The sequence below is a fragment of the Paralichthys olivaceus genome, chromosome 5 (assembly GCF_024713975.1).
Source record: "Paralichthys olivaceus isolate ysfri-2021 chromosome 5, ASM2471397v2, whole genome shotgun sequence".
Taxonomy (NCBI): Eukaryota; Metazoa; Chordata; class Actinopteri; order Pleuronectiformes; family Paralichthyidae; genus Paralichthys; species Paralichthys olivaceus.
The window spans coordinates 2,514,313-2,540,845 of NC_091097.1; the positions used below are offsets into that span (position 1 = coordinate 2,514,313).

The 26,533-nt window shown below is 40.1% G+C and overlaps 1 protein-coding gene and 2 long non-coding RNA genes across 3 annotated transcripts; 2 read left to right on the top strand and 1 right to left on the bottom strand.

Moving 5' to 3' along the window:
* The first annotated feature begins 1,131 nt into the window (after nucleotides 1–1,131).
* LOC109623911 (cytosolic phospholipase A2 gamma-like) lies at nucleotides 1,132–15,388 on the top strand. Its single transcript, XM_069525338.1, has 15 exons — nucleotides 1,132–1,274; nucleotides 1,355–1,386; nucleotides 2,518–2,628; nucleotides 6,335–6,477; nucleotides 6,703–6,886; nucleotides 7,003–7,108; nucleotides 7,446–7,586; nucleotides 8,219–8,266; nucleotides 8,387–8,527; nucleotides 8,711–8,857; nucleotides 8,939–9,022; nucleotides 10,392–10,540; nucleotides 12,242–12,413; nucleotides 14,348–14,521; nucleotides 15,192–15,388. Exons 2-14 carry the CDS (start codon nucleotides 1,381–1,383, stop codon nucleotides 14,518–14,520), a joined length of 1,605 nt encoding a protein of 534 aa, XP_069381439.1. The 5' UTR covers nucleotides 1,132–1,274; nucleotides 1,355–1,380; the 3' UTR covers nucleotide 14,521; nucleotides 15,192–15,388.
* A 1,024-nt stretch (nucleotides 15,389–16,412) lies between these two features.
* On the top strand, nucleotides 16,413–24,119 carry LOC138407785 (uncharacterized). The gene is made up of 3 exons (XR_011241123.1): nucleotides 16,413–22,946; nucleotides 23,476–23,531; nucleotides 23,713–24,119. It is a non-coding gene; the product is annotated as an uncharacterized lncRNA (long non-coding RNA).
* On the bottom strand, nucleotides 23,860–25,581 carry LOC138407784 (uncharacterized). The gene is made up of 2 exons (XR_011241122.1): nucleotides 24,662–25,581; nucleotides 23,860–23,974 (listed from the first exon to the last, which is right to left on the bottom strand). It is a non-coding gene; the product is annotated as an uncharacterized lncRNA (long non-coding RNA).
* Between the last annotated feature and the right edge of the window lie 952 nt (nucleotides 25,582–26,533).

The window sequence follows — 26,533 nt, forward strand, 5'->3', positions numbered from 1 at the left end:
TTAGGCCCTTCAAATATACCTAGACACTATATCATCAGAAGGGTCATAACACATTCCATTCAGATGACAATCAAACTTGACTCTTTTTTATAGCAACTCTCAATTTTTATTCCAGTTTCAATCAAGAGGAAACAGGAATGCACGGTTTTTTACTTGTAACAGGGTATTTCTATATTTTTGAATCAGTATTTTTACAGAGGAATCTCAGTACTTGTACCAACACAGACCAAAACCATGCACCTTTACGGTCTGTTAGATAGATAGATAGATAGATAGATAGATAGAGTAGTTTATTCATCCCCGGAGGGAAATTAAGTTGTCATAGCAGCTTGTGTATCAGAACACAACAAAACACAATGCAATAGAACAAAACAAAACATTGAGGTAAAAAGAACAAAAACAGAAACACAAGATGAATAGTCAGACAAGTAGTGCAGTGGCAATATGATGATAATAGTAATGATGATATGATGGTAATGTTATTGTTAGACAGTATATAAGAATAGTAGTACAGTATATATTTATATATATATATAGTATACAATATAACATAATATATATTTATATAGACAGTAATTATACCAATATAATAGCAGTATATAGTAATAATGGCAGCAATAGTATATATAATAATAATAATAGTAGTAGTAGTAGTGATAATAATAATAATAATATAATAACAACATGTACACATGTATAAATATGTGTATATAGACTTGTAAATCCGAAGAATATACAGAGAATATACAGAGTATGATATAATATGCTGTGATATATAATAAATAGTAGGGTATAAATATAAGTACTTGACTATACAATATACTGGCAGTGTAAGAATACGTGGACTGGATGTGCAAAAGACAATATTATTCTATAAAATGGTCTGTAATATTAAAGTGGTTTAAATTAACACACGTAGTGTAGTGCAGGGTACATGGTGCAAAGGTGACAGGTATGTTAGTGCAGTTCTGTGATGGTGGCTCTGACAGAGGTAGATGAGTTGTGGAGTCTTATTGCAGTAAAATGTGTGGGTGTGTGTTTGTCATGACTGTAGTAATATCTGAGCACCTTTTGTTGTTGGCACCTGTCCCAGGTTGACTCCCTATCTCTCTCTCTCCCTCCCTTTTTCTGTGTGTTGTCTGTAACCGAAGCAGTTGCTTAAAAGGAGAAAAAACACCTGCCTCTTCTGATCAGACAAATAAAACAGCAGAGGAGTTTAGGCACAACTTTCACTCCGACGAGGATTCGGACCAGAACTTAATTTTGCCGAGAAGGTTGTTTTCATACGCAGACATGCAGACTTGAATGCTAAACTTATCTGTCTCATTGATTTGCCTGTGTTTTGTGATTTCAGGAGCTCTGGTGGAAGCAACGGACAACATGGAGGTAAGAAGCAGCAGGATTGAAGATGCATATTAGTAGCATGATTATTAGAATAATTCACTGTTTAACTAGCGTCCCTCAGCAAAAAACTATCATTGATGAGGTGCTGTTACTCTGATCTGTATTTGTCTGTATGGTATGATATTGAAAAAACAAAACAAAGGATAATCTTTCATGCTGCTGGGCACTGGACCATACACTTTTATTGACTGTGATGGCAACAAGAGATTTTAGAGTGTTTTTGTAATGTGAAAATTGTTGAAAATTAATAAAAAAGAAAATTATCAATTGATAAAACACAGGCTGTATTATAATACTTTATATGATATCATCTCTCAGCAGCTGTTTATTGCAGTGTTTAAGAAATACACTGCAATATGTATAGTGTGTTATTGGAGCAAATTTCAAATTTTAATCCATCCATCCATTATCTGTTCCACTTATCTGATGAGGGTCTGGAATTCACAACTACTGTATCTTAATAGTTATCAACTATTCCCTATAAAAGAGGTCAACTAGTTATTTCAATGTGAAAGACATATTTTTTTCAACCCATATCAATGTACATGAGAGTGATATAACGTTTGGTTGTCAGTGATCGAACATTCAGAGAATTGTTTCATTATCGTCTGCCGTCCTTGTCCACTCTGCTGGCGCTTCTCGCTAACTTTGCTGCTGCTAGCGTTAGCAGCAAGCGGGTTTAGCTTTAGATAGTTGTGCATAGCGTTGGTATAGTTGTTGTACTTTAGGGCAATCGTACATGTAGCAGCTGACACTTTTATCTGCTCTGGTAAAATATTGATGATTTTAGCCGAGCACCTGAATTTGGTCATGCTGCTGCTTTATACAACTGCTTGTCAATAATAACAGCGCCCCCTGTTGCACATCTGCTGTAGATGCCACTGCACTGTGTTAAACCCACTGACCAATGACTACTCTACAACGATGGACGATGTTGACAAGTGGTTTTGATAGTCAACTCATTGAGTAGTCCTATTTGAGCCTTATTTTAGAGTTGCAAGGGGGCTGGAGTCCCAAATTTAAATTCAGCTTTTAAATTGATATTTGAATAATATACAATCACAGGTTCCATTCACTGTTCTGTATAAATTGGTTGATCTCATTCCCCCCCAGGAACACATCCATCACTCCCACTCCCTGTGTGCTGGTGAGCAGGACTATGTTGACAGGAGGAAAAGGGTAGTTCTGGAATCACTCAACAAACTGGGAATCAACTGTTCTACAGTAAGAAAGAAACTGCTCACACACTACACTACATTTCTGTCTGTCTTCTTTTTGTTTCATTGTCTGCTGGTTGGTGAAGTTAGGGAGTTAGGAGGAAGTGTATGCCTCTTAGTTCTTTTGCTTTCTACCTGACGTTGCATTTTGCTGTTTGTCATGCCTGAGTGAGTTTCATCTTTGTGCATTGTCTCCCAGGTCATATTTTTATCTGGGAAGGTGTCATATCTGCTCAGATATCATTTTGCCAGTTTTTGTGTAACACACACGTCCTCCATGGCTTTGTATGATCACTATTTTAAGGTCTTACAGTAAAATTTGAGCAGACACTGCTGAAGCTGTATGGTCTTAGGGTAATGAATACAGTGGTAAGTTTTGTGATATGTTATAAAATGTATCACATAAATGTTACTCATGGGTTACTGACTCAAAATGCTGTCAAAAAAGGTGCTGCCTGTTTACAGTAATCCACTGCAAATCCAAAGTCTTTCCCTGCTTTGCACAACACAAACAGAGTTAAACTGCTTTCAGACATGCACTGAACTCCAGAGATCCTTCGGACATTCTCCGGAGGGTCTGTGTGAATGCAAATGTCTGAATAAGAGCCTCCAGGCTTTCTGTGGACTTTCTATAAAGTCTGCAGAAAGTCCAAAGGAGCCGATGTGACAACACGACAGGATTCACTGTGACTGAATGGTTTAATAGATGACGACAGAAAACAAATACACACCAACGAAGATGTCAAGAGAGTTTTTTGGCAATAAGAGCTGACGCTGGTGTTGTATTGTAAACATGAAAATGTTGCACCCTCCCTCTGCCGGCTGCACCAAATCAGCATACCCAAATTAACTCTGTCAGATTTGATTTCAACTCTTGTGAAGTGTCTATATGGGTCCACACAACAAAATGTAAGTCTTGGAGAGTTACTACTAACACTTATTAAGTGTAGTTATTGATTCTTTTTGGAGGTAAAATTTAACACTTCACTTCAACCAGAGTTAGTTTTACTCAACACTTATAAAGTGTTTGACATTAACTCCCTCATGGGATCATTTGTAAACTATTAACTGTTTGCAGTGTTGTGTAAGTTCTCATTTAAAAAGAACGAGTTCAAAGTTCAGTTCATGCACATGAATTGACCTAGTTCACTTTCATAGTTCATTTTTTATTGGGATGATTGAGAAACAAACTTACGATCATGTGTTTAGTTATTAATCAAAGGTGTGGGATCATGTCTGCGTGCCGCTCCGGTCAATTTAACACTGAGTCCTGACTATGCGTCATGTCTCTATGTTTGTTGGTTTTTTCAACTACTAAAGAAAAAGTCTTCGTTTGTGTTCACATACCTGGCAATAAAAGTGATTCTTATTCTGATTCTGATTCTCATGTTGTACTGAGCACAACATGTTGAAAAGTAATTTTTCATGATGTTTAAATGAGTCTCATGAACTCTGGAATCAAACAAACACTGAGTTACTTCATGTACTGATCAGGTCCTGATAACTACTGATGAGTGTTTATGAGTTAAAGTGAGAGCAGGTCAGAGTGGAGGAGGAAACAGAAACTCCAGCTTGATACAAACCAGCTGCAGCTTCTGCTCTGATCATGAAGCAGCTGTGACCAGAGGAACTCTGTGTTTCACTGTTTCCACTGTTCTTCAAAAACACACAGACATGTTCCGACACCATCAATTCATAACTGAACACATGATCGTAGGTTTGTTTCTAAATCATCCCAATAAAAAATGAACTAGTTCGTTTTCATCTTGTTCTTGTCTGAACTGAAACAACACTGCAAACAGCAACTACTGCACAACAGTCAGCACTGAAAGGCAGAAGTAGTAGAACTGGATCATCACACTCCTGTGACCAATCCTGCATGACACTGATGTTAGGACCGCCTTTCTCATTAGCATACGAACATAGAAATAAATACATTTGGAAAAGAATTTATTTATTTATTTATGCATTTGTATTTATTTATACATTTCTTTCTTTTTTTATTAATACTTAAAGTTCCAGTGTGTAAGATTTGGGTGAAAAGGGTCTATCGGATGAAACTGAATGTAAAATAATCTTCATGATGTTTCATGAATGTGTATCATCTAAATTGTATGAATTGTTGATTTTTACCCTAGACTGGGGCCCTTTGTATTTGAATACTTTATATTTACATCAAGAGCAGGTGTTTTTTACAGTTGTCCAAACTCTACTAACTAAACTTTACGTATTTACAACAACGGAAGGTTTCCACAGGTTATCTCTCATGTTTGGAAGGGGAGGGTGAGGTGAGGGGCATTCAGCTGCAAAATGCAATTTCACCACTAGATGTCATGAAATTCTACACACTGAACCTTTAAGTCATTTTTCTGTCCTCCATAGAAAGCAGCTTTAGAGAGCAGCAGAAGAACATAGTTGAATATTCAGCAGCAGTACAGACATTATTCAACAGTTTTGCACGCCCACAATTTCAGCACAGACTGTCACCTTTTCAGAATCAGAATCAGAAATACTTGATTGATAAATTGGAATTGTGTTTGATACAATTGTTCCAAGTAAATGGTAGAAATATAGCATATAAGATTAAAAATAAAATATGAAATATATACAATGTTGTGCGTACTGTACATTGAATATTTAGTGCAAATGGATATGCTTGTAATGACTTCAGGCAGGAATGACTTCCTGTGGTGCTCTGTGGTGCATTTTTATGGTTTTCATGCGGTAATGAGGAGAATACAGGGCAAACATTTTCCTAAACAAAAAAACAAATCTTTCATTTCATTTTCTAGAGTAACATTGAGAGAATGATAGTGGTCCCCAAACCCACCTATAATATTCTTTATATTTCATTTTTTGTAACCTGTCTGATGAACAAACGTAGAACACGATGAAGATATTATCTGGCACTAACTAAAAGAATCATGGATTTTAATGGTGGTAAGAGGGGGATAGATATGTCTCAAAGTCTCAGATTTCTTTGAAGCCTCTGAACCCAAGTTTGCTGCCTGTAGACTTTTATTGTTATCAAACTACCTGCGAGCCAAATAAATGAAAGCACTTTACATGTGTTACAAATTCACTTGGGTACTGAGAGTCAAAGTTTTGCTTCAAGTGGTTCAGGTAATGACTGAATCATGTTCTCAGAGTTCACAATATGCACTGAAAGTGTTCAGCCCTAGATACTTTTACAAACCTGCTTGACTTGACTTTTCTGCTGCTGATATTTTCTCAAATACGAGTTAACATTCTGAACTACAGCCTGTACAACAAAGAATGCAGAGGAGAGACTGCTTGGGGGCTCAAAGGATTTGCTCACATACCTGCATGGGACTGACTTAGCTTTTGAGCCTATTAGGCTCCAAGTTATTTGTTACTTCTGATAATATCATTGTACAACATGTATCATAGTGTGTAGAGAATATATATTTGTACATATGTAACATAACATAATTATATGTGTGTGTGTGTGTGTGTTTGTCTTATAATATATTATATTGTAAAAAATAGTAAAAGTATTTTTCTGTGGATATCTTTTAGAATCTGTTCCTATTTTGATTGGCATGTAAAATAACAATTGTTTTAGGTAATTTTGCATATTGCTACATAAATAACCCAAACAAAGAAGTTTACCTAATTAATAAATAATGTCATTCTCTACAGTTTCCTGCAATTAGCTTAGCAGCTATCAGATTTACCATCTCTCCAACCAGGATTGTGTTCCCCACATCGCTCTGCTGCCATCAGGTGGGGGTCAGAGGGCAGCTGTGAGTCTGGTGGGGTCCCTCTATCAGATGGGAAAGGATGGTCTGCTGGACTCTCTGCTTTACCTTGGAGGAGTCTCTGGGTCAACTTGGTAACAATCACAGTTTCACACACAGAGTCAAGTTTGTGTAATGAGAGCTGAACAGCTGCTGATAGATTATGGGACAGGTGATAATGGGATATGATTGGCATGTTATTACATTAACATGTGGCTGGAAGAGCTACTACAAATAACTCATTACAGAAGAAGACTACATAAAAAAAACATTTAAGCTCGCTAATGATTTCATTTGATGTGTTGACCTATCTTCCTCAGGTCCATGTCCACCCTGTACAGTGACCCGCAGTGGAGCGTCAACATGAACAGGGTGTCCATGTTTTCAGGTCCTGGGGTCGATATGGGGCATGCTCTGGCCTGGTTGGAGAAGAGGGCAGATAAGGAGTTTTTCTCTCTCACTGATGTCTGGGGGGTCTTAACCTCTGCTCGGATCATGAAAAAAGTACAAGTCCACACATGCATGCACGTGCTCACACACACACTGTTGCTTCCTGTTTGAAAACACATCATGTTACAATGATTGTAAGCACAGTCCATAAATATCTTGTTTTTCATCAGATGGAGTTGCGGCATCTTTCAGACGAGGCCAGTAGGGATGCTACAAACCCTTATCCCATCTACAACACCGTAGAGAAGGGGTGCCTTTCAGATGGGCCTATAGAAGGTATATACATGCATATGCTGTGGTTTAGGAGAAAGAGCGGGTTGTACACTAATCCAGAAGGTCAGAGATTCAATCCCTGTCTCCCTCATTTTGCATGTTGACGTTTCCTTGGGTAAGACACTGAACCCCAAATTATTCCTGACACCCAGTAATGTGTGAGTGATGTGAGATAGAGAGAGTGCTGCACATAGATGCAGTGTATTAATGTCTGTGTGAATGGGTGAATTTTATAGATAAAAAACCTTCACAGAGCTTTTCTATGCACATGTCACCGCAGGGTCTAAGTGATTCACTCACTGAATAACAGTAAGTGTGAAATTCCCTCTATGTCTCGTAGGGAAATGGTTTGAGGTGAGTCCTCATGAGGCTGGATTCACAGAGCTAGGTCTCTTTGTTGAAACGTCTCTCCTGGGCAGTAAGTTTCACAGCGGTGAGCTGCTGGAGCAGAAGCTAGAGCGGGACATGGTCGAACTACAAGGTGTGTGTTTACATGTGAGAATGGTAAGTGCATGGATTTGCATGTTTAGAAGAATTGAATCAACAAGAAGCTACTGATGCTCTGGTTAGTAAATTATGAGCATATATACGATGCAGAGTATGGTGTTCATTTTATGTTTTCAGTTTGTTTTACTGCCCCCAAGAGGCAATTCATCTGATGATAATAATAATATCAATCATATTAAAAAAATCTGGTTTAAATAGAAAGAAAGAAGGGGAGGAATTCAGTAAGTTATTCATTAAAATGCCAAAAATATACCTTGAGTTAAAAACACTACTGGAAATGTTCCTTCAAATGATCTCTGTGTAACAATGCATATTCATGACTGTAAACTCATATTGCATAAGTGAGATCATTATCTGTTTGACACATAAAAGGCTGCAGGGGTGTCGTCTAAACACATTTAAATGAGAAGAGCACAGAGAAAAGCAGAATTAAAGAAATTCTCTCATGTTTCAAGTAATTGAATCTGATGTAACTTTTGCAGAATAATTTGTGTTGGTGTGTATTTTGCCATATTGCATCATACAATAATAGATTGGCAGGAGTGTTGGCTATGCATGCATATGAGTCGTCATTTTCAAACTTGTGTGTGTGTTGAACTTGTGCAGGTGTTCTGGGTTCTGCGTTGGCATGCTGCATCCCTCCCTGGTTAAATGGTAATCACAATCACATTTATATACCCACACAGGAAAACAAGTAGTCACAGTAAAACATGTGTGAATTGAACGTCATACACGCTTGCTCTCTCTGTGTGTGTGTGTGTGTATTTGGCTCAGTGGATGGGCATATAGACAGTGCTGCTGAGGAGTTCTTTTGTATATACAACACCCTTGACAAACTGGTGGACCTGATCAGAAGTTCCACAAGCGATCCGACTGCTCTTTCTGAACTGAACATGCTGCAGGAAATACTAGAAGGTGATGGTCCTGCTCAGATGACATAGTTTTACCCATTAAATGCTGTTATTTTGGCAGCTGTAAGCTCATTCGTTAAACTGCATTGACACCCAGAGAGAAATGCTGTCAATGATTCTTCTTGTCTGTGATCATGTGTGATACAATAAAGAATGCATGGTGCCTATTAGATTCTCATTTTTCCAGACAAGGTTCATGTTAATCATTCTACGCTGCTGAAGTCAAAGAATATGGAGGAAAGAAAAAGTTTTTTTCAGCAGCGGAGAGTGAAGCTGCTGGAGGAAGTAGACACCTGGAGCCAGAGTCTGGAGGAAAGAGCTTTAAAAACTTCTGGTCAGTGTGAAAGTACTGTTTATTCACTTGATTGAAATGAGAAGGAAATGCATCTATTTGTTCTCAATGTGTTTCCCCCAGTCTTTGGACTCATTATGAAAGTCATTCAACTGATTAAGAAGTGGGAGTGGGGAACAACCAGAAACCACCTCTACCAACACAAAGGTGAGAAGACAGACCTCCTCAGCAACTCTAAGAAAGAAGTTGAGTAATGCTCTAGTTCAGTCACTGTGATCACCATGGTTTCCATCAGCTGTTTTCAGTGAAAAAGATACAAAACACTGCTCAAACCTAGCACAGCACTTAAGAGCAGAAGTTAGCAGACACCTAGACAGAGTAAATATTAAAATATATTCAATTTACATTGATGAAGTGCCTGGAAACGGGACTCCAGCTCAATGCTAATGTTGCTATGTGTCTACTGGAAGTGGAAAAAACTGTTACCTTTCTTCCATCATGATCCCTCCGATGGAGGTAACGTTTACTGGTGACCATACACTGTAAATAAAGATGGAAGACACATCTCCACTTCCACCCACTATTCAGAAATGAAGCCAAAATATCCTGTATTTGAACCCTGCCATCATGTTGGATCGTGATCGTGGTGGCAGCTGATCATGGACTATAATTACAACAAGACTGCTTGATATACAATACTCTTATTATCGCACACTTATTTTTCATTACTGGCAATAACTCCATTTCCATTATCATCGCTGCTCGGTTCATTTCTATCAGACAATTTATTATGTATAAATACTTCAAACGACACACCTTTCTATTATGTCACAAACTTTCAATTTTAACTATTGTAATTTTGTTGAGGTGTTCAGTTTCACGCTGCCTCTATTGCATTGTTTTATTTTGGTAGTTTTTCCGTACTCTTGCTGATTGTTAAGGACAGAGGATGTCGCACCTTGTTAAGCCCCATGAGACAAATGTATTTGTGAATATGGGCTGAACAAGTAAAATTTGATTGATGAGTTTGCACAGTAGTGATTGGGGGATGGTCACAGTAGTAGGGTCCAGCTGATACACTCGCTCAACCAATCGCAAGTCAGTCTTAGCTGTCAGATATGAATATGAAGTTTCACCCTGTTTGAATAGCATCCAATGGTAATTATAACCACACGTAGCAGAAAAATGAACACATCAACAAATATTAGCATAGCTTCATAACAACTACCTAAAATGACAGAAATCATGAGTACTTTAACTTTTTAGTTTGGTCCATGTCCCATCCTCTAACGAGGAGGCAGCAGAGTTTCTGACCTATATTACAACCAGCCACCAGGTGGCAATTGAAATGCTTTGGATTCACTTTTGGGGAGCAGTCCTGTCATTAGTCTTTACATACAGTCGATGCTGGTGACATAGTTAGCAATAAAAAAGTAAAGAAACAAATACAGTAAGTGAAAAGTGACATTGTCTTATAATGGTCCAATATGATAAAGACAAAATGCTAAGTATATAAATTAATTAATAAATAACAGGTTTGCTTGTAATAGTGATTGCAAATGATTTTGCCGGTCAGATGTTCCACCTTGCCTTGGCACCAAAGAACAATTCCACCTGGTTGATGCAGGGCTGATGATCAATGTTGCCTACCCTCCTTTTCTGGGAGAGAAGAGAGACATTTACCTCATTATTGTACTGGAGAACAGCGCTGGAACAATGTTTGAGGTAAAGAGTGTGCATGTTTGGGCGTGTGTGTTCCTATACATTTCAGCCTGAGGCCTTGTTTTAAAACATGGGGTAACTAATAACCATATAGGTAAATATATTTGATAAAATCTGTCATTTCAGTTGATTGTTGGCTCGTAAATAGAACTCACCAATAAGCCTAACCCTGCTCTGCACATGTATACACAGTATACAACAAAACTGAGTAGAGTGCTGTGCAATGTCAAAAAATGTTTGACGATTCAAAATTCAAAACATTTTTACATTTTTATGTAAAAAGTCTAAATGTTAAAACGTTGACACTTTACACTTAATTGGATAAACAAGGTTTTTAAAGTCACCTGTGAACACCACAGCGTCTTCAGAGTTGAGTTGTTACAGAGCAGCTTGAACAGGTAAGAAACAAGGCATGTACATTCTTAAAAGTACTCCAGAGCATCTGAACTCAATTTTTGTAGCAGCCCATGGTTGGATTGGCAGAGGAATTAAGCCTTGGACTTGTCTACTTATTCTTCCTGCTTATTAAAATGAAGGCCTCAATGTTCATCTATGGAAAGAGAAAATTCTCATATTCCTAAAAACAAACCTCATAGGGTTATCTGAATGGCATTGTCAATCAATCAATTATATTTCAATTAATTCCTCATGACCCATTAAAGGGGCACTATTCTAGTCAGAGGACCCAATAAAGTTAAGGACTAAGTCAAATCTATTGAAAGAATGGAGCAGCAGGGGGCAAGATATTCCAACCTGTACTTACAAGTATGAATAGATCAGGCTAAAAAACACAGGGTCCTCATAATGCATTTTAATAGCCTCTTTCTGGCCAGCAAATGTTCAAGTCTGCCCCCAGTTTATAATGCAGACTTTGTTATAGCTGTGTTGTCTCCAAGCCCAGTCTGAGGTAACCCCAGGTTAAATCATTCAGGGTTTAACAAAGTCTCTACCCTTAGGAAATCATACAGTTTTCACAGGCTGAGCACTATGAATGATCAAAGGTAAAATGATCTTAATATTAAAAATGCTTGAAATGATTTTTTAGGAGAACTGAAAAAGGACAGTGGGGAGCACAGAGAGAGACAACTGAAGTCAGGTGTAACACATTTGGGTGGTGAGCCAATCAGAGGAGTGAGAAACAGGACAAAGACAAGTACATTAAAGGAGAAGTTGGTTTTTTTCAACCTGGTCCTTATTTCCAGTATATGGTATGTAGATCTACCCACCCATAAAGGTTTGGAGTAACTTGGAGTCCTTTGGACGCTTTTAGATCCACACGCAATCGGCGTATATCCATACAATGCAACTGTCTGGGGCATCTACAATACAGCCTCTAAATAATGCATTATCTGCTGCGAAACTCTTTATTTACTATGAATCGCCATCACTAGTCCCTGTGAGTCTCGCTAGCCTTGGAGAAGATTTCTCAAAGAAAACCAAAAGTCCTCTGTTGACATTAAAGGTCCAGAAAGACAAAAGTTTAAAGTCCATACAACAGAAACTCTATTCCAAACTAGCTCCAAAACAAGTCCAAAAAAGTCTTGAGGGCAGAATAATAACATTATGACAAAGTGGTACCTGTGGTTTATGAATTAAAGGATAGTTGAGTTATAACAATTCCTCATCTGTCATTTGTTGACCACTCAACAAGTTCAAGGATGTAAAACCGTGTGACACTGGTGTTCGCTCCTGCGTTCTCCTCAGACTCTGACTCTGGCCAGAGAATATGCTGCGGAGTTAAAGAAGCCTTTCCCTGAGATAGACGATAAGGTCCTGGAGGAGAGAGAGTGGCCAAAGGACTGCTACGTGTTTGAGGGAAAAGAGAAGGAGCCTACAATCGTGTACATGCCGCTCTTCAATAGACGGAACTGCCACGGTCTGTGACGCACACATACACACACATACACACACTTAATGATTTTTCCTCTTTGAGCCAGAACTGCTTCTAAATATGATTTCAACTTCAGTGGACAGAAACAAAGATGAGCTATGTTTTCATGATGCAGTATGGACAGTTTTTTTTTCCTGTGTTAAATGAAATGGCTTCTAGATTTAATAGGTTAGCACAAATGAAATGTTACAGAGCATTGTTATGAATGTGTTTCTCTCTTGGGGCCACTGCTGTATATTCCAATGTACAGTGTATTATATTTGTGTAGCATAGGAACAGGAGCAGTGAATTATTTGTTTTGACAATACCTTTTATCAATCTGAAAGCATTTCTCTCAGTGGAAGTCAAGATTGATTTCACATTAATCCATAAATATGAAGCTGGGGAGAAAACGAAGACCACACAAAATAGCATTTGGGGTTGTGTTTGTGATATTTCAGCCTCAGTGCTAATAATCACATGGCAGCTTGTCAGCATGCAAAAATGGAGCGACGCTTGCAAGGTAGTTCAGGAAGACAACTGAGCTTGGCTGATCCTATCATGTGGCATACCTCGCTCTCTACAATCATCTCTAATACACATACTATGAGGCAGTCTATTTAAGCAGTGAAAGTTTCCCATCACTCCCTTTGCTCACTCCTTGCGATAGTTCAAGCTACATTACATTACATATCATTTAACGACTTTTATCCAAAGCGACTTTCAATAAGTGCATTCAACCATGAGGGTACGAACCCAGAACAGCAAAAATCATGTAAGTACAAAAGCTTCGAAAAGCTGAACTACAAGTGCTACATGTAAGTGCAATATACAATTCATATAAACACCAGAGTAGACGACATCTTCTTAACCAAGGTGCAGTCGGAAGAGATGTCTCTTCAGTCTGTGGTGGAAGATGTGTAGACTTTCTGCTGTCCTGATGTCAATGGGGAGCTCGTTCCACCATTTTGGAGCCAATACAGCAAACAGTCGTGATTTTGTTGAGTGGTTAGTTGCCCCTCATGGTGAGGGAGCAGAAAACCGATGCAGAGCCAAGTGCGTCCACTTGTGTAAGGTTTGACCATGTCCTGGATGTGGACTGGCCCGATTCATTCGCAGCGGGGTACGCAACATACTTGTGTCTTCAAACGGATGCGGGCAGCCACTGGTAACCAGTGAAGGGAACGGAGGAGTGGTCTGGATATGGATGTATGCTTTTGTATTTCAGTATCTAACAATGCTGAAATGCATTATCAGGGCTCTGCATGCTGATGCTTACAGGAGTGTGCACAGTGGTGTCGTCTTTAAAATTCGTTTGCAGGCGATTTGGTGTACATAATCCAAAGTAAATATCAAGGTTATTATAGTTTTGAAGTTTTCATTAGTTTTTCAGTTTGCTTTTTTATTTCAATTTAGTTTTAGTTAGTTCAACAAGTGATTTTGTAGTTTTAGTTTAGTTTTTATTTAGTTTTAGTCTTAGTTTTAGTTTTTCCAGGTATTAATAGAAATCCTTGACTTGTAGAAGCTGAAAAAGGATGAAACAATGTGTGACACCAAATATGGTTTATCAAGTCCTTCAATTTCATTCTTTAACCATCACCTGCAGGACAGGCAGTAATCGAGGGATAAAACAAAAATGTTTTGAATTTATCTGCAATTCAGTTTAGTTTTAGTTAGTTTTGCATTGTTCATTGTAGTTTTTATATAGTTTTCGTTTTTTGTAATTGTTTATTTCTGTTAACTAAATTATTTTTTCATTGCTAGTTTTAATTTCTGACCTTGTAGATTCTCCCAAACAAATCATATCGATACAAATGAATACAAATTACTCCTTGGCACATGTTGTGTGACTTACTACACGCTCTATGAATTTTAGCAAGCTGTCATAGAACAGCAGGGTCTCATTGGATTAGAGCCTAATAAGCCTTCACTGTCTATAGATGCAGAGGAGATCAATGCGAAGATGGAGGAGTACAAAACCTTCCAGCTTCCTTACAGTGAGACCAAGATCAAGGTTTTGTTGGAGACGGCTGAAGCTAACATGAAGAACAACAAGGAAACTCTGCTGAGGGAGATAAAAAAGGCCATCCTACGCCGAGAGAACAAGAAATGAGGTTTGGCCGGAGTGTTACAGGGTTGTCAAGCAAGACAATGAGAGAGACACATTTTAATTTCTAATTTGTGAGCTCAATGTCTCAAGGTTGTATTCACCAAACTCTCTCTCTCTCTCTGTCAGATACAATAAATAATCCAAAACATCATAACAACTGAAATTAGCTGCTGTGACAAAATACCCCAATCAAGTAAATTGCCAGGCCGTGATGATGATGGTGATGATGATGGTGGTGATGGAGATAATGATATTTGATATCTCTTCATAAAAGAAATGTAGCTATTATATTTTAACTCAAAGTTCCTTCAGGTTAAGATAACGGAATTGCTCAGGCAAAGAATCCCCTGTAATAAAAGCTCTTTATCTGTTTTTCTCCTCATGAATTATCTGTGTACTTGAGAGGAAATTCTAAGTATGATTGAATTGGTGAATTCCACAAATTTTCTTCAATTGCTCGTACTACTTTAGAACAAATCTGTCTGTAGGACAGGTTCTCGCCTCTGTGAAAAATGGTAACTGATGGAAAAAAAGAGACTCAATCAAATGAGTTCATGTCATATCTGTGCATCACTTGGTGTCTGAGACCGAGCGAGAGGGAGATGTGGATAGCTGATGAATAAATATTCGACTTATCAGAAATCTTTCTTCTTCTCTTTTCCTCTCCCTTCCAGGAAGTCTGTGCTGCACCAGCCCTGAGTCTTATCATCGTGGTGTGCTCTGAACTGACCTGTGTGGTTTCACAATGATTGTGAATCAGTCTCTGACTTCACCTACATAAAGAGTCGGAGGAGAAGAAGCACAAACAGAGCATGCATGTAATGATGTCTGCTAAGATGGCTGACACTCTAAATAAATGTCGGTTACATAATGTGAGAGTAATTGTCTTCTTCACGGGTTTACTGCACTGCACATACATAATGGGTTTGACAACATTGTAGAAATTATTTTTCCTATCACATGATACGATGAAGTCACAGGATGACTCTAGCAGTCACTTAAGACTTAGACTGCACTAACCCTGTGACCCCTTGCCACACATATCTGTACAATTTCAAGGATAACACAGCAAAGAGGTTTTGACCGATCAGAGTCCTGCAAGGGAGGAACTCCTGGTGTGAAGACATGTGAGAATGGAGTGTTCATTAACAACAATGACAGAAGGGTTATGGTACACACAGTGGTGAAGTGGTCCCTGGAGAAGTGGGTATACTCTCAATGTTTGCCCTTTTTTAACGCAGCCGAGAAAATGCCCTGTTTTAGAAACAGTGACATGTAAGACTACTCTATTTAGTTTACCCAAAAATCCATCAGTAGTATTTGCTCATTGTCACATAATTTCTGCTGCTTGATCTCAGGGAGGAAGGATTATGAAATTACTAAACCAATACTGGCCCACAGTCTAGTGAGAGACAACTATGCATTTTGAGTGAACTATTGACACCTATTCTCTCACTTGGCAAGTCAGTAGTTTCTTTTGTAAACTGTTTCTTTGAACAGCTGATTTGCAACAGATAGCGTTGGCCAGAGTGTGCCACTATTATAAAATTAACATGACTTGATCAGGAGCAGTTTGTCGGTATTACTGGTCACACAGGCAGCCTGCATAAATGTAAAATATAGATGAGGCAAACATGGTGTTTCAGTTATTTTGTGAGCATTTATTTAAATAAAATATGTGTTTGTATTCCACCTTAGATAAAAAAAATGCAAATCATTCTGTTCCATACATCAAAACCAATCAGATAAACTCAAAAGTGCACTTTCATAAAATTGAAATAAACACTATTTTAGCATAACTCATTAGATATATATATATATATATATATATATATATATATATCATTATTCAAATTATTCAACATACAATATGTAACAAAACAACAATATCGGTTGTCAGTCTTCACTCGGCCCGCCTAGCGTCCACTCGCGCGCCGCCTTTTTGCCCATTTATGGGTTAGCCCGGAACTAGGAGGAGTCAGGCCCCGGCAAGATGGCGCCGGGTGAAACGCCCACTACGAGCCTCATTTTCACTCTACAGAAACCAACGGGTGACGTCACGGACACTACGTCCATCTTTATATACAGTCTATGGTAATTACAGTGAAATCAGTGCCGTACAAATAATCACTAAGCTTAGCAGTGACAGCCCAGCGAGGAACTCCAGTTTATGAGCGGGGTATTTCGCCTCACTCTTTGTCAATCCTCTGCTTACAAAGGCGACAGCTCTCATCTGTCCGTCCTGTTCCTGATATAGGGCCACACACGTTGTGCTTGTGTAGTAAAATTTTTGGCCATCAAACCATGTCACTTATGAATGTCACTATATACCTTTAAGAATCTGCACATGTGTGATTGAAACATGATTTACTACTGATTACAATAAGTTTGTGAATGTAACTACAAATCAAATCATATATTCTGTGTGTAACAAGCAGTATGAGGTGATTGTATAACTTGTGTGAAGAAATATTAATCTTTTAAAAAAGACAATCTGACCGAATTGAAACATAATGGTGTAAAATGTAAGAACAATATCTTTTAAAAAATAGAAAGCTAATTTAACAAAAGATAATGGTGTCAAATGTAAGAACAATATCTTTTTAAAAAAATAGAAAGCTAATTGAACAAAAGATAATGGTGTCAAATGTAAGAACAATATCTTTTTTAAAAAATAGAAAGCTGATTGAACAAAAGATAATGGTGTCAAGAATGAGCAAAACAGTTTAAAAGTAAAATAGACATGTCTGGACATGTCTGGGCAAAAGTAGTGTAAGATCACAACATGCCCAGTGGAAGTGTCCAGAGCTAGAAAAGTGACCAATGAAATGATGACACGTGTGCCCACGATAAAACGATAGACCAATGACCTACTGACACGTGTGTCCCAAAATGATGATGACCAATGAAATGCCGACAAGTGTGGTCACTAAAGGGTTTATAAGACAGCACCACACGACTTAGACAGAGTCCTTCTCTGGTTAAGCTCCGGCTTGCTACTGAATGCTCTCAGGTTTTTTGTCGACAATAAACTCTGCTGCTTTTGAGTTGACTCTCCTGCTTTTTATTCGACTGGATTTTTGAACTTCTGGACCACTTCTGGACCACTTCTGGACTTCTGCGTCAGTATGAAGGATGTATGGGAGTTTGGGGTTTGCAAACCCCAAGACAGGTGCTGTGGTGAGCTTGTCAATAATCTCCTCAAATGCTCTTTGACATTCTGGAGTCCATCTTTCCCCAAAGTATTCCTTTGGATGGAAGTAAAGGGAAGGTTTTTCTCTTCCTTGACTGTGTTTCCTGAGGGGTGGGTACCCTGCTGTGAGGTCATTTAGAGGTTTGGTGATCTTTGAATAGTCCCTCACAGACCGTCTGTAGCACCCAGAAAAGCCAAGGAAAGAGCGCAGTTCTTTGACGTTCTTGGGTACTGGCCAGGTCTTAAAGGTTTCAATCTTTTGTGGACCTGTCTCAACTCTGTGCTGGGAGACGATATGACCAAGATATTTAACAGAGGTTTGGAAAAACTTGCATTTTCTCTGATGACAATTTTAAGCCAAACTCTTTCAGCCGGTTGAGGACTTGTATTAACCTTGACTCATGTTGCTCCAAGGTGTCTGAGAAGATTATGAGATCATCGATGAAGACCAGCGCCTCCCTACGGTTGAGATCTCCCACACATCTCTCCATCAACCATTGGAATGTACTTGGTGCATTGCTAACTCCCTGTGGCATTCTGTTAAATTCCCAAAAGCCAAGGGGGCACACGAACGCAGTCTTCTGTTTATCAGCCTCTTCCATTTCGACTTGGTAATGGCCTGATTTTAAATCAAGGCTGAGAACCATTTAGAGCCAGTCAAGTGGGAGAACACTTCCTCTAAGTTTGGTAGAGCGTAAGCATCCTTTATGGTCTGTAAGATGAGTTTCCTGAAGTCAATGCACAACCTCACAGAACCATCTTTCTTTCTCACGATGACTATAGGGGATGCAAAGGGGGACTCAGACTCACGTATGATACCAGAATCTAGCAGCTCTTGGAGATGTTTTTTAACCGCATCTACATCATGTGGATGGATGGGTCTAGCTCGGTGTTTGAAAGGAGTGTTGTCACTCAGCTTGATATGGTGTTTCACTTTGTTGGTATGACCAAAGTCCAGGTCATGCTGGGAAAAGACCTCAGGTGTGCTATTGAGCAGTCTTGTGATTCACTCTTTCCACTCTGCCGGTAAAGGGGAATCCCCAAAGTCAAACTCCATCCTTTTGGTTTCAGGAGTGGTCAAATCAGCAGAAGGTTCCCTCCCCATTACCTGTTGAATGGCGTGAATCTCAGCCAACACTGTCCTCGGAGGGATTGTAATGTCGTGTTGAGTCTCATTCCTCAGAAGGATTGACATTGAGCAGGAGTGCTTGACAGGTAAGGTGCACAGGGAGCTAGCAACCAGCAACCTGCCAGGAATGGACGACACAGATGCGGCCTCCACAACAGCCCACTTCTCCTGGTGAGCACCACTCATGTGGACCTGTCCTTCCAGGACAACTATACTGCCCGCTGGCACCACTTCAGGAGTTTTGCTATGTGCCTTTATCAACCCAAGAGCTCCAGTACTTGCCTGCCTTTGTCGTACTTCAAGGATTTTCAAAACCACGCTGTAGCCAGGAAGGAATGACTGAGGGCGACAATCATGTCTTTCAACAAAGTTAGAATAGAGGACATCTAATGAATTGGTGCCAATGAGGATTTGGGGCACACTGTTCACATCAGGGACAACCAACACTAACGTTGGGACCTCAGTATTTTCTCCCAAGAAGTCCTCTGGAAACATCAGGTTGAGTTCTACATATCCAAGGTAAGACACAGCCTCTCCATTGCCTCCTTCTATTTGCAGCTCTACATCCAAAAGATCATCCAAGTATTTCAAGGAATGATGGGACAGGTGAGTCTGGAAGAATGACAGCAGGATAGTGGTCACCTGAGATCCTGTGTCGAGCAGGCAATTAACTTTGTTACCTTCAATAGAGACTTGAGCAATACATTTCGTTCCAACCAGCTTTGGTGGCAGTATGGTGGAAGTGGTGTTAGCATTACCACACTTACTTGCCAGTCGCTTTTGTTTTTCTAGGGCATTTAGTAGGTCTTTTAGTCCCTGTTTGCCCTGCAACAGGGGCTTCTAGCAGTTTAACTGTTAACTGCTGATCCCATTGCTGTTGTTTCTCTTTAAGCAGCTGTCTCTTTTCCTCAACTAGAAGGGGATTTGGTTCACTCCCACAGTTGACTGCAAGGTGAGCGTCTTCGCCGCAGCGGAAACAATACCATGGACGGGGCCTACTGTTTGCTGTTGGCCCTAAACCGGACTGTCCGACTTCAGTCTCAGTAACCTCTCTCTCAGGTGTAGCACAACTGCATGCAGCTAACTGTTGTGATGCAACTCTCAGCTTTGGGGCAGCAGGACTTGACTTGTGTAGTCCAAGGTGTTTCTTCATACGATTATGTTTACTTGCCTGTTTATCTTCCTCTGTTCTGATGAGTAGCACCAGTTCAGCAAAGGAGGGCAGTGCATCCGTTTTTCGCTCAAGCCATCATTCCAGCAGCCTCGACAGAACTGCATCAAGAGATAGCGGTTTCTTTCACTCTCTGCGATACCACCTCGTCGGACCACAGCACTCAGAGCAACTTGCAAGCGGTTAAGATATCCCCATAAACTTGGCTCATCACCATCTTCAACTGAGCCATAGACCGAATCCAGTAGCTGAAGATACACTGATGGCAAAGCCTGAGGGCTAACATGCTTGATAACATCAGTAGCTGGAGGCAATAGGCTCTCTAAGATCTTGCGTGTTCTGTGCAGGTCAGACATGGAGGGATCTGTCAAGAATAATTCAACATTTGCTCTCCAGGTATCATAATCAAGTTCATTGTTAGGCCGAGGAAGCTTCCCGGAGAAAGGTCTGAGGCTAAATGAAGAGTGCATGGGAGACATAGCTTCATTAGCTCTCATGACATGCTCAACAACAACCCGTTGTACAGCAGGAGGATTTACATCATTCATGGTAAGTACTGAGTGTGTCGTTGAAGCAGTGCCATCATTACCACTAGCTCTGTTTGGTAGGGACCTTTGGTGCTGAGAGTTCAAGTTAGCGGCTATGCTAGGTTATGGTGCCGCTGTAAACACAGCAGGCTGCGACTGACCATTCATTCTGGTAGGCAAGGATGTTACCTGTGGACTCCCAATAGTGGCCTCAAGCCTTTTTAAAGATGGTGTTGATATTGCTCGGGCATCACCACTCAATCCCAGCTGGCCACATCTGGGTGAAGGAGATGGTGGGAACACAGCTGGTAAGTTCCTGACTATCTCAGGTGAGTCAGAGCCAAGCAGAAGAGAGGGCTGTTGCATCACCTGTGACGACGCTTTAACATTCTTGACCTCCCGACCAGTTGCATCCTGACTGTTTAATTGAGAGTCTTCGACTAGTGCAGTGTCAGCAGGGAGCTTCACTCCTTTCCCTGTGCTTATCTTCATCAGTTCTTCCTGGAGCACATTTTGAAATGACCTCCCACTTTTATTAGCAATGGCTTGCAGTTCTTCAAGATACCCCTTGGTGGCGCTACTGCTAGCAGTGCTAGTGTAAACACTATCTAAGGAGCGCACCTTGAAGGTAATGTTTGCATCAGTTGAGCTCTGATATTCTATTGGCAACATAGGTCTAAATGTTTGCACTGCAGAGCTATTTGCAAATTCCACAATGGAACAGAGATGATACTCTGATTTTGGATCATCAATAACTAGTACTCTGTTAATAGAGCCATAGCATCCTAGGTACCTCTCAAGCTCCTCATCTACTTCAGTTTGAGTTAACCTATTAACAATAACTGAGTTACAAACATTTATCCCTTCATCTTTAACTATCTCCTTTTTCTTATCTACCTTTTTACTATCGTCACTCAATAATACTCCACTTTCTCCTGGCTAGCTCGCCAAATTTCTGTAACCCACCTCAGCTCTTACTGTCAGTGATAAATGCTTGGGTGATACAGATATGTGTTTTCATAAATGTGTTAGTATTCTTGCAGACCAGTAAATCAGAAGTCTAATTTCGCTATAGGAGAAAGGGGTATAAGTAATTTGCACTGAGTGGAAGAGGGGGAAAAAATCACACAACCAACAGGTAAGTATTTTCTTGCGGTATTGTATTGGTTAAGAAAATGTAATAAAAAAATACTATGAGGGTCAATAAACACTTGAGCAATCAACCAACAATCTACTAAATAAATCCCCAAGTCACTGACAAGATCACAGCTCTGTTTTTTGGATGGCTCGCCACGACCACTGAGTTCCCCTCCACCTTACAGAACAGGAAGAATCTCAGCAGAAGAAATCTCCATGCAGGTCATGAAACCAGGAACCCATACAACAAAAAGACCCGGCCAGAGGCTCAATTATTATACACACACACACAATCTCCAGCACAATGCAGGTCTCACGGCTCTCATCAGTCCAGGTTACAGCTCTCCCTCGTCCTCTTTGCAGGATACACGGTCCTCTAATAATAACAAGAGAGGGTCTTGCTCCCCACGCCAATATCGACAGTGACAAAGCTGTCTCATTATCTTGCTCTCTTGCTCAAAAGACACTAATGTGTAGCGAAAAGGTAGCATGTAGCATTTAGCTGCCTCGACGTCGGTCCAGTATAGAGAGAGAGAAAAAAACAACGACACACGATGACCCATAACCCTCATGTCACCTGAATCTTGTACACTTTAAGAAAGGCACATTCACCACACTTGAGATGAAACAAAATACCTCTAAATCCAAATAAACATGTGTACATTGTTTATTTTTCTATTTATTGACATATTTAAGATTTTAATCCTAAATCCTATTTATTTCTTCTAGGTAAGATTATTTTAATCAACCCTATTTATTCATTTATCCGTCACAAAAATATGAATTTACTTATTTATTTCACCAATAAACTGATGAACTGGACTACTAAGAAAAAGGGGCTAGTAACCTGGGTTACATTAAGGACAGAGGATGTCGCACCTTGTTAAGCCCCATGAGACAAATGTATGTGTGAATATGGGCTGAACCATAGACTGTATATAAAGATGGACGTAGTGTCCGTGACGTCACCCGTTGGTTTCTGAAGAGCAAAAATGAGGCTCGTAGTGGGCGTTTCACCCGGCGCCATCTTGCCGGGGCCTGACTCCTCCTAGTTCCGGGCTAACCCATAAATGGGCAAAAAGGAGGCGCGCGAGTGGACGCTAGGCGGGCCGAGTGAAGACTGACAACTGAGCCACGCCCACAGAGCTTATCGTTTCCTGGTTAGCTCAGGCTAAGGAGCTAGGCTAAATGCTACCCGCGACTGCTAACCGGCTAGCGCTGCGGTGTTGTTGCTCCGGGATGGTCGCGGTCGTAACATCGAACCGAACAGAGGTAAGTTACCCTGAAACTTTAAAACAACAAAACCTATTGATTTATTTATTATTATAATCATACCACATATACTTACATGCCTCAAGTGGTTTTTGATGTTATTGTGGTAATTCACCGTTTATTTAACACATCTAACGAAGTTTGAAGCAAGTTAACTAGCTTTAGTAAAGAGTTGTGTTTTGTCATTTGATTGTAATTTTAATAAGTTAATATTAATAAGCTGCATGTGATACAGACTTGTATAACCGCCATTACTATTACAACCTCTTTTTTTAGCCTGTTATGAATTCACAGTGAATTAGACTCAGTGCAGATGTGTAATTATATAACAGTTTAGATGTGATTATAATCTCCACACACCACTGTTGTAAACAGCGCTCATATTTATTATATATGTATCTGTTTTAACACTGCGAGAAGTTGAGGGACTTGAAGTTATCACCAGCACTGTGAGAGATTATCACCCTTGAATATTACAGATGTGGTAGAAAGACATTTTATATATTTATAAAATGTTTATTTCTTTTAGTTCATCAGTTTGGCTGAAATCTGTGGTGCTTCCACCTGCTGAACACAGAATAAACTGTAGGTACCCGTCTTGGCTGCTTAACACAGCTGATATTACATGTGTCAAAATTATTGTAATTATTGTATTGCACAGTATCTGTAAATAATCATGTTTCTCCTCTGTTCCTTAATATCTACAGATGTGACAATGATTTTAGCATAAAACATCCTTTAACATGACTTTTTTCATTTCATGAAGCACTGCAACACCTGATGTCCTCAGAATCCACTGTGGCAGCAGCAACAAGGTGGAGATCGGCAGCTTCAGGCTGGTCAACATGATAATAATATTGAGTAAATTTCTATATCCATTATGGTTGGTAAAATTAACACTATCACAACAATGTTCATCTTTTACTTTCTGATTTAATAAACCTTAGATAAAAAGTGTTGTCTTTTCTTTTTTGACATAAGAGACAGAACACGGTCAGCACAGCTGTGTCCCTCAGGTTCCTCCGTCCCTAATAAAATGACAGGAAACATAAAAGTATGGCATTATTGCAGAGATACGTGTTACTTTCAAACAAAGTCTGTGTCCTTATATTCTGTGGATATTTAAGTATGTATCTGAATATGGTTTGGGATTAAACAGTGTACTACAATGAATGTGCAGTATGGAGTTATTTCACATTAAAAGTATTGCATATATAATGTAATGCATCATGTGCAATAATGTGCTTTAATTGTTAGTAAGTTATGAAAACAGGTCTATACCTGGTAGGTAAACTGTTCATTCATAAATAAAGTTCAGCTCAATAAGTTTCACACTGCAGCAGCTGCACTAACGTTATTTCTGAACCAATAATCTAATAAAACATTATTACTGAAGTTACTCACAGTAACGTAGTCAAGCCAAATAGGTTGGGGAGCTGAACAACTTTACATAACGTTAGATATCTAACTTGGTGATATTCACTAAACACACAGTCGCCTTCAGTTTAAAAGATTTATCACCATGAACTCTAACGCTCCTCTCTCCGCTGTGTGGACGCTTCATGTCGGGTTAATAACTCCCATCCCTCCCGTTAGCATCGCCGTTACTGCTGGTATCTTGCCTGGAGGTTAGCGGAGCTAAGCTAACCAGCCAGGTAACAATGATACCTGCTCATCACTACTGACACGTAAATCAAAGACAGTACTTTACTCACCACAGACACTGCAGCACAGACGTCTTCCACTTCTCCGTCAGGACATCAGCCGAACAACAGACGATGATATTCACATGTGAGTGAAAACTCCTCCACAGACTCATGCTCGGTGACGGGGATTAGCCTGTTAGCTCAGGTGAAGCCGAGCAGACCGCAGGCTAACAGCCAGAGTGACGAGCTAACGGTGACGTCACGTGTCAATCAAGTGATAATTATTCATAATTTCAAACCTCTATATTATCGAAACGAGCGAGTTAGAAAAAAATTCACCCCCCCCAGAGTTGTCATGGAGGAAGAACTTACTGATTGAGACTAAACTCGTTTTTTGAACCAGGCTGTAAACAGGTTTAATCCTGCTCTAAAGTCGGGCTTTTTAACATGGGAGTCAATGGGAATTGACTCCCTCTTGGAGCCAGCCTCAAGTGGCCACCCAGTGAACTGCAGTTATTTGCACTTCCGTATTGGCCTCAGCGCTCAGCACGGGATGTTGCCGCTTGGTAATTACAGACAGCAACCCCTTAAATTACATCTTGACAACTGCGAAGTTGGATGCCATAAGTTACAGGTGGTTGTCAGCTCTATCGACATACAACTTCAAGCTCCAGTATAGAGCAGGGACTCAGAATCAAGACGCAGACGGACTTTCTCGTCGACCACATGGGGAGTTCCGGGATGGCGCTGTGTCGAGGAAAGAACGTGAAAGGATTAAACAGTTCACTTTACATTACCTCAAGGATCAGGGCACTCCAGATGTTGTTCTTCCGGAAGCAGTGAGGGCCATCTGTGAGAGGCATGATGTAGAGTGGTCTCATAAAAACTCGACATGTCCAAATCCATCAGTCACACTGGTCGAGTCTCTTGCCATCCATGCTGATGTTCTGCCCAGTGGCTTCCAGCAGGAAGATGATCAGGGACTCCCTGTTATCGGTCATTGGACTGAAGAGGAGATAAGAGCAAAGCAAAGAGATGACCCTGATCTCAGAGTGGTCATTGAGCACAAGGAGTTTGGAGACATGCCCTCTCCTTCCCTGAGACAAGAGCTTCCAGAACTTGTTTTGTGGCTCCGAGAATGGAAGCGTCTAGAGCTAAGAGATGGAGTGTTGTACAGAGCACGACAAGTGCATGGACGAGTCATGTATCAGCTTGTGCTACCAACTGGACTAAGAGCCACAGCATTGAGAAGTCTACATGGTGACCTGGGTCATCTAGGCATAGAGAGGACTCTGGACCTCGTGAGGTCACGATTCTATTGGCCTAGAATGTCCGCATATGTGGAGCAGAGGATCAAGATGTGTGAACGTTGTGTGCGCCTGAAGACTCCAACGGAGAGAGCAGCATCATCCTTGTGTAACATCAAGACCAGCAGACCCTTGGAGCTGGTCTGCATGGATTTTCTATCAGTGGAGCCTGATCGGAGCAACACAAAAGATATATTGGTGCTGACAGACCATTTCACTAAGTACGCAATCGCGATTCCGACTCAAAACCAGAAGGCGCAGACTGTGGCTAAGTGCTTATGGGAGAACTTTCTGGTGCACTATGGATTTCCAGAGAAACTTCTGAGTGACCAGGGTCCGGATTTTGAATCTCACACAAGGATATTTTGGCTTCATTTCTGAATAGTGGGTGGAAGTGGAGATGTGTCTTCCATCTTTATTTACAGTGTATGGTCACCAGTAAATGTTACCTCCATCGGAGGGATCATGATGGAAGAAAGGTAACAGTTTTTTCCACTTCCAGTAGACACATAGCAACATTAGCATTGAGCTGGAGTCCCGTTTCCAGGCACTTCATCAATGTAAACTGAATATATTTTAATATTTACTCTGTCTAGGTGTCTGCTAACTTCTGCTCTTAAGTGATGTGCTAGGT

Bases quoted from the DNA above. Each gene is read 5' to 3' on its own strand.
- LOC109623911 (XM_069525338.1), top strand. The intron at 7,109-7,445 runs GTATATACATGC...TATGTCTCGTAG, and splicing joins TTCAGATGGGCCTATAGAAG to GGAAATGGTTTGAGGTGAGT. The intron at 8,267-8,386 runs GTAATCACAATC...TATTTGGCTCAG, and splicing joins CATCCCTCCCTGGTTAAATG to TGGATGGGCATATAGACAGT.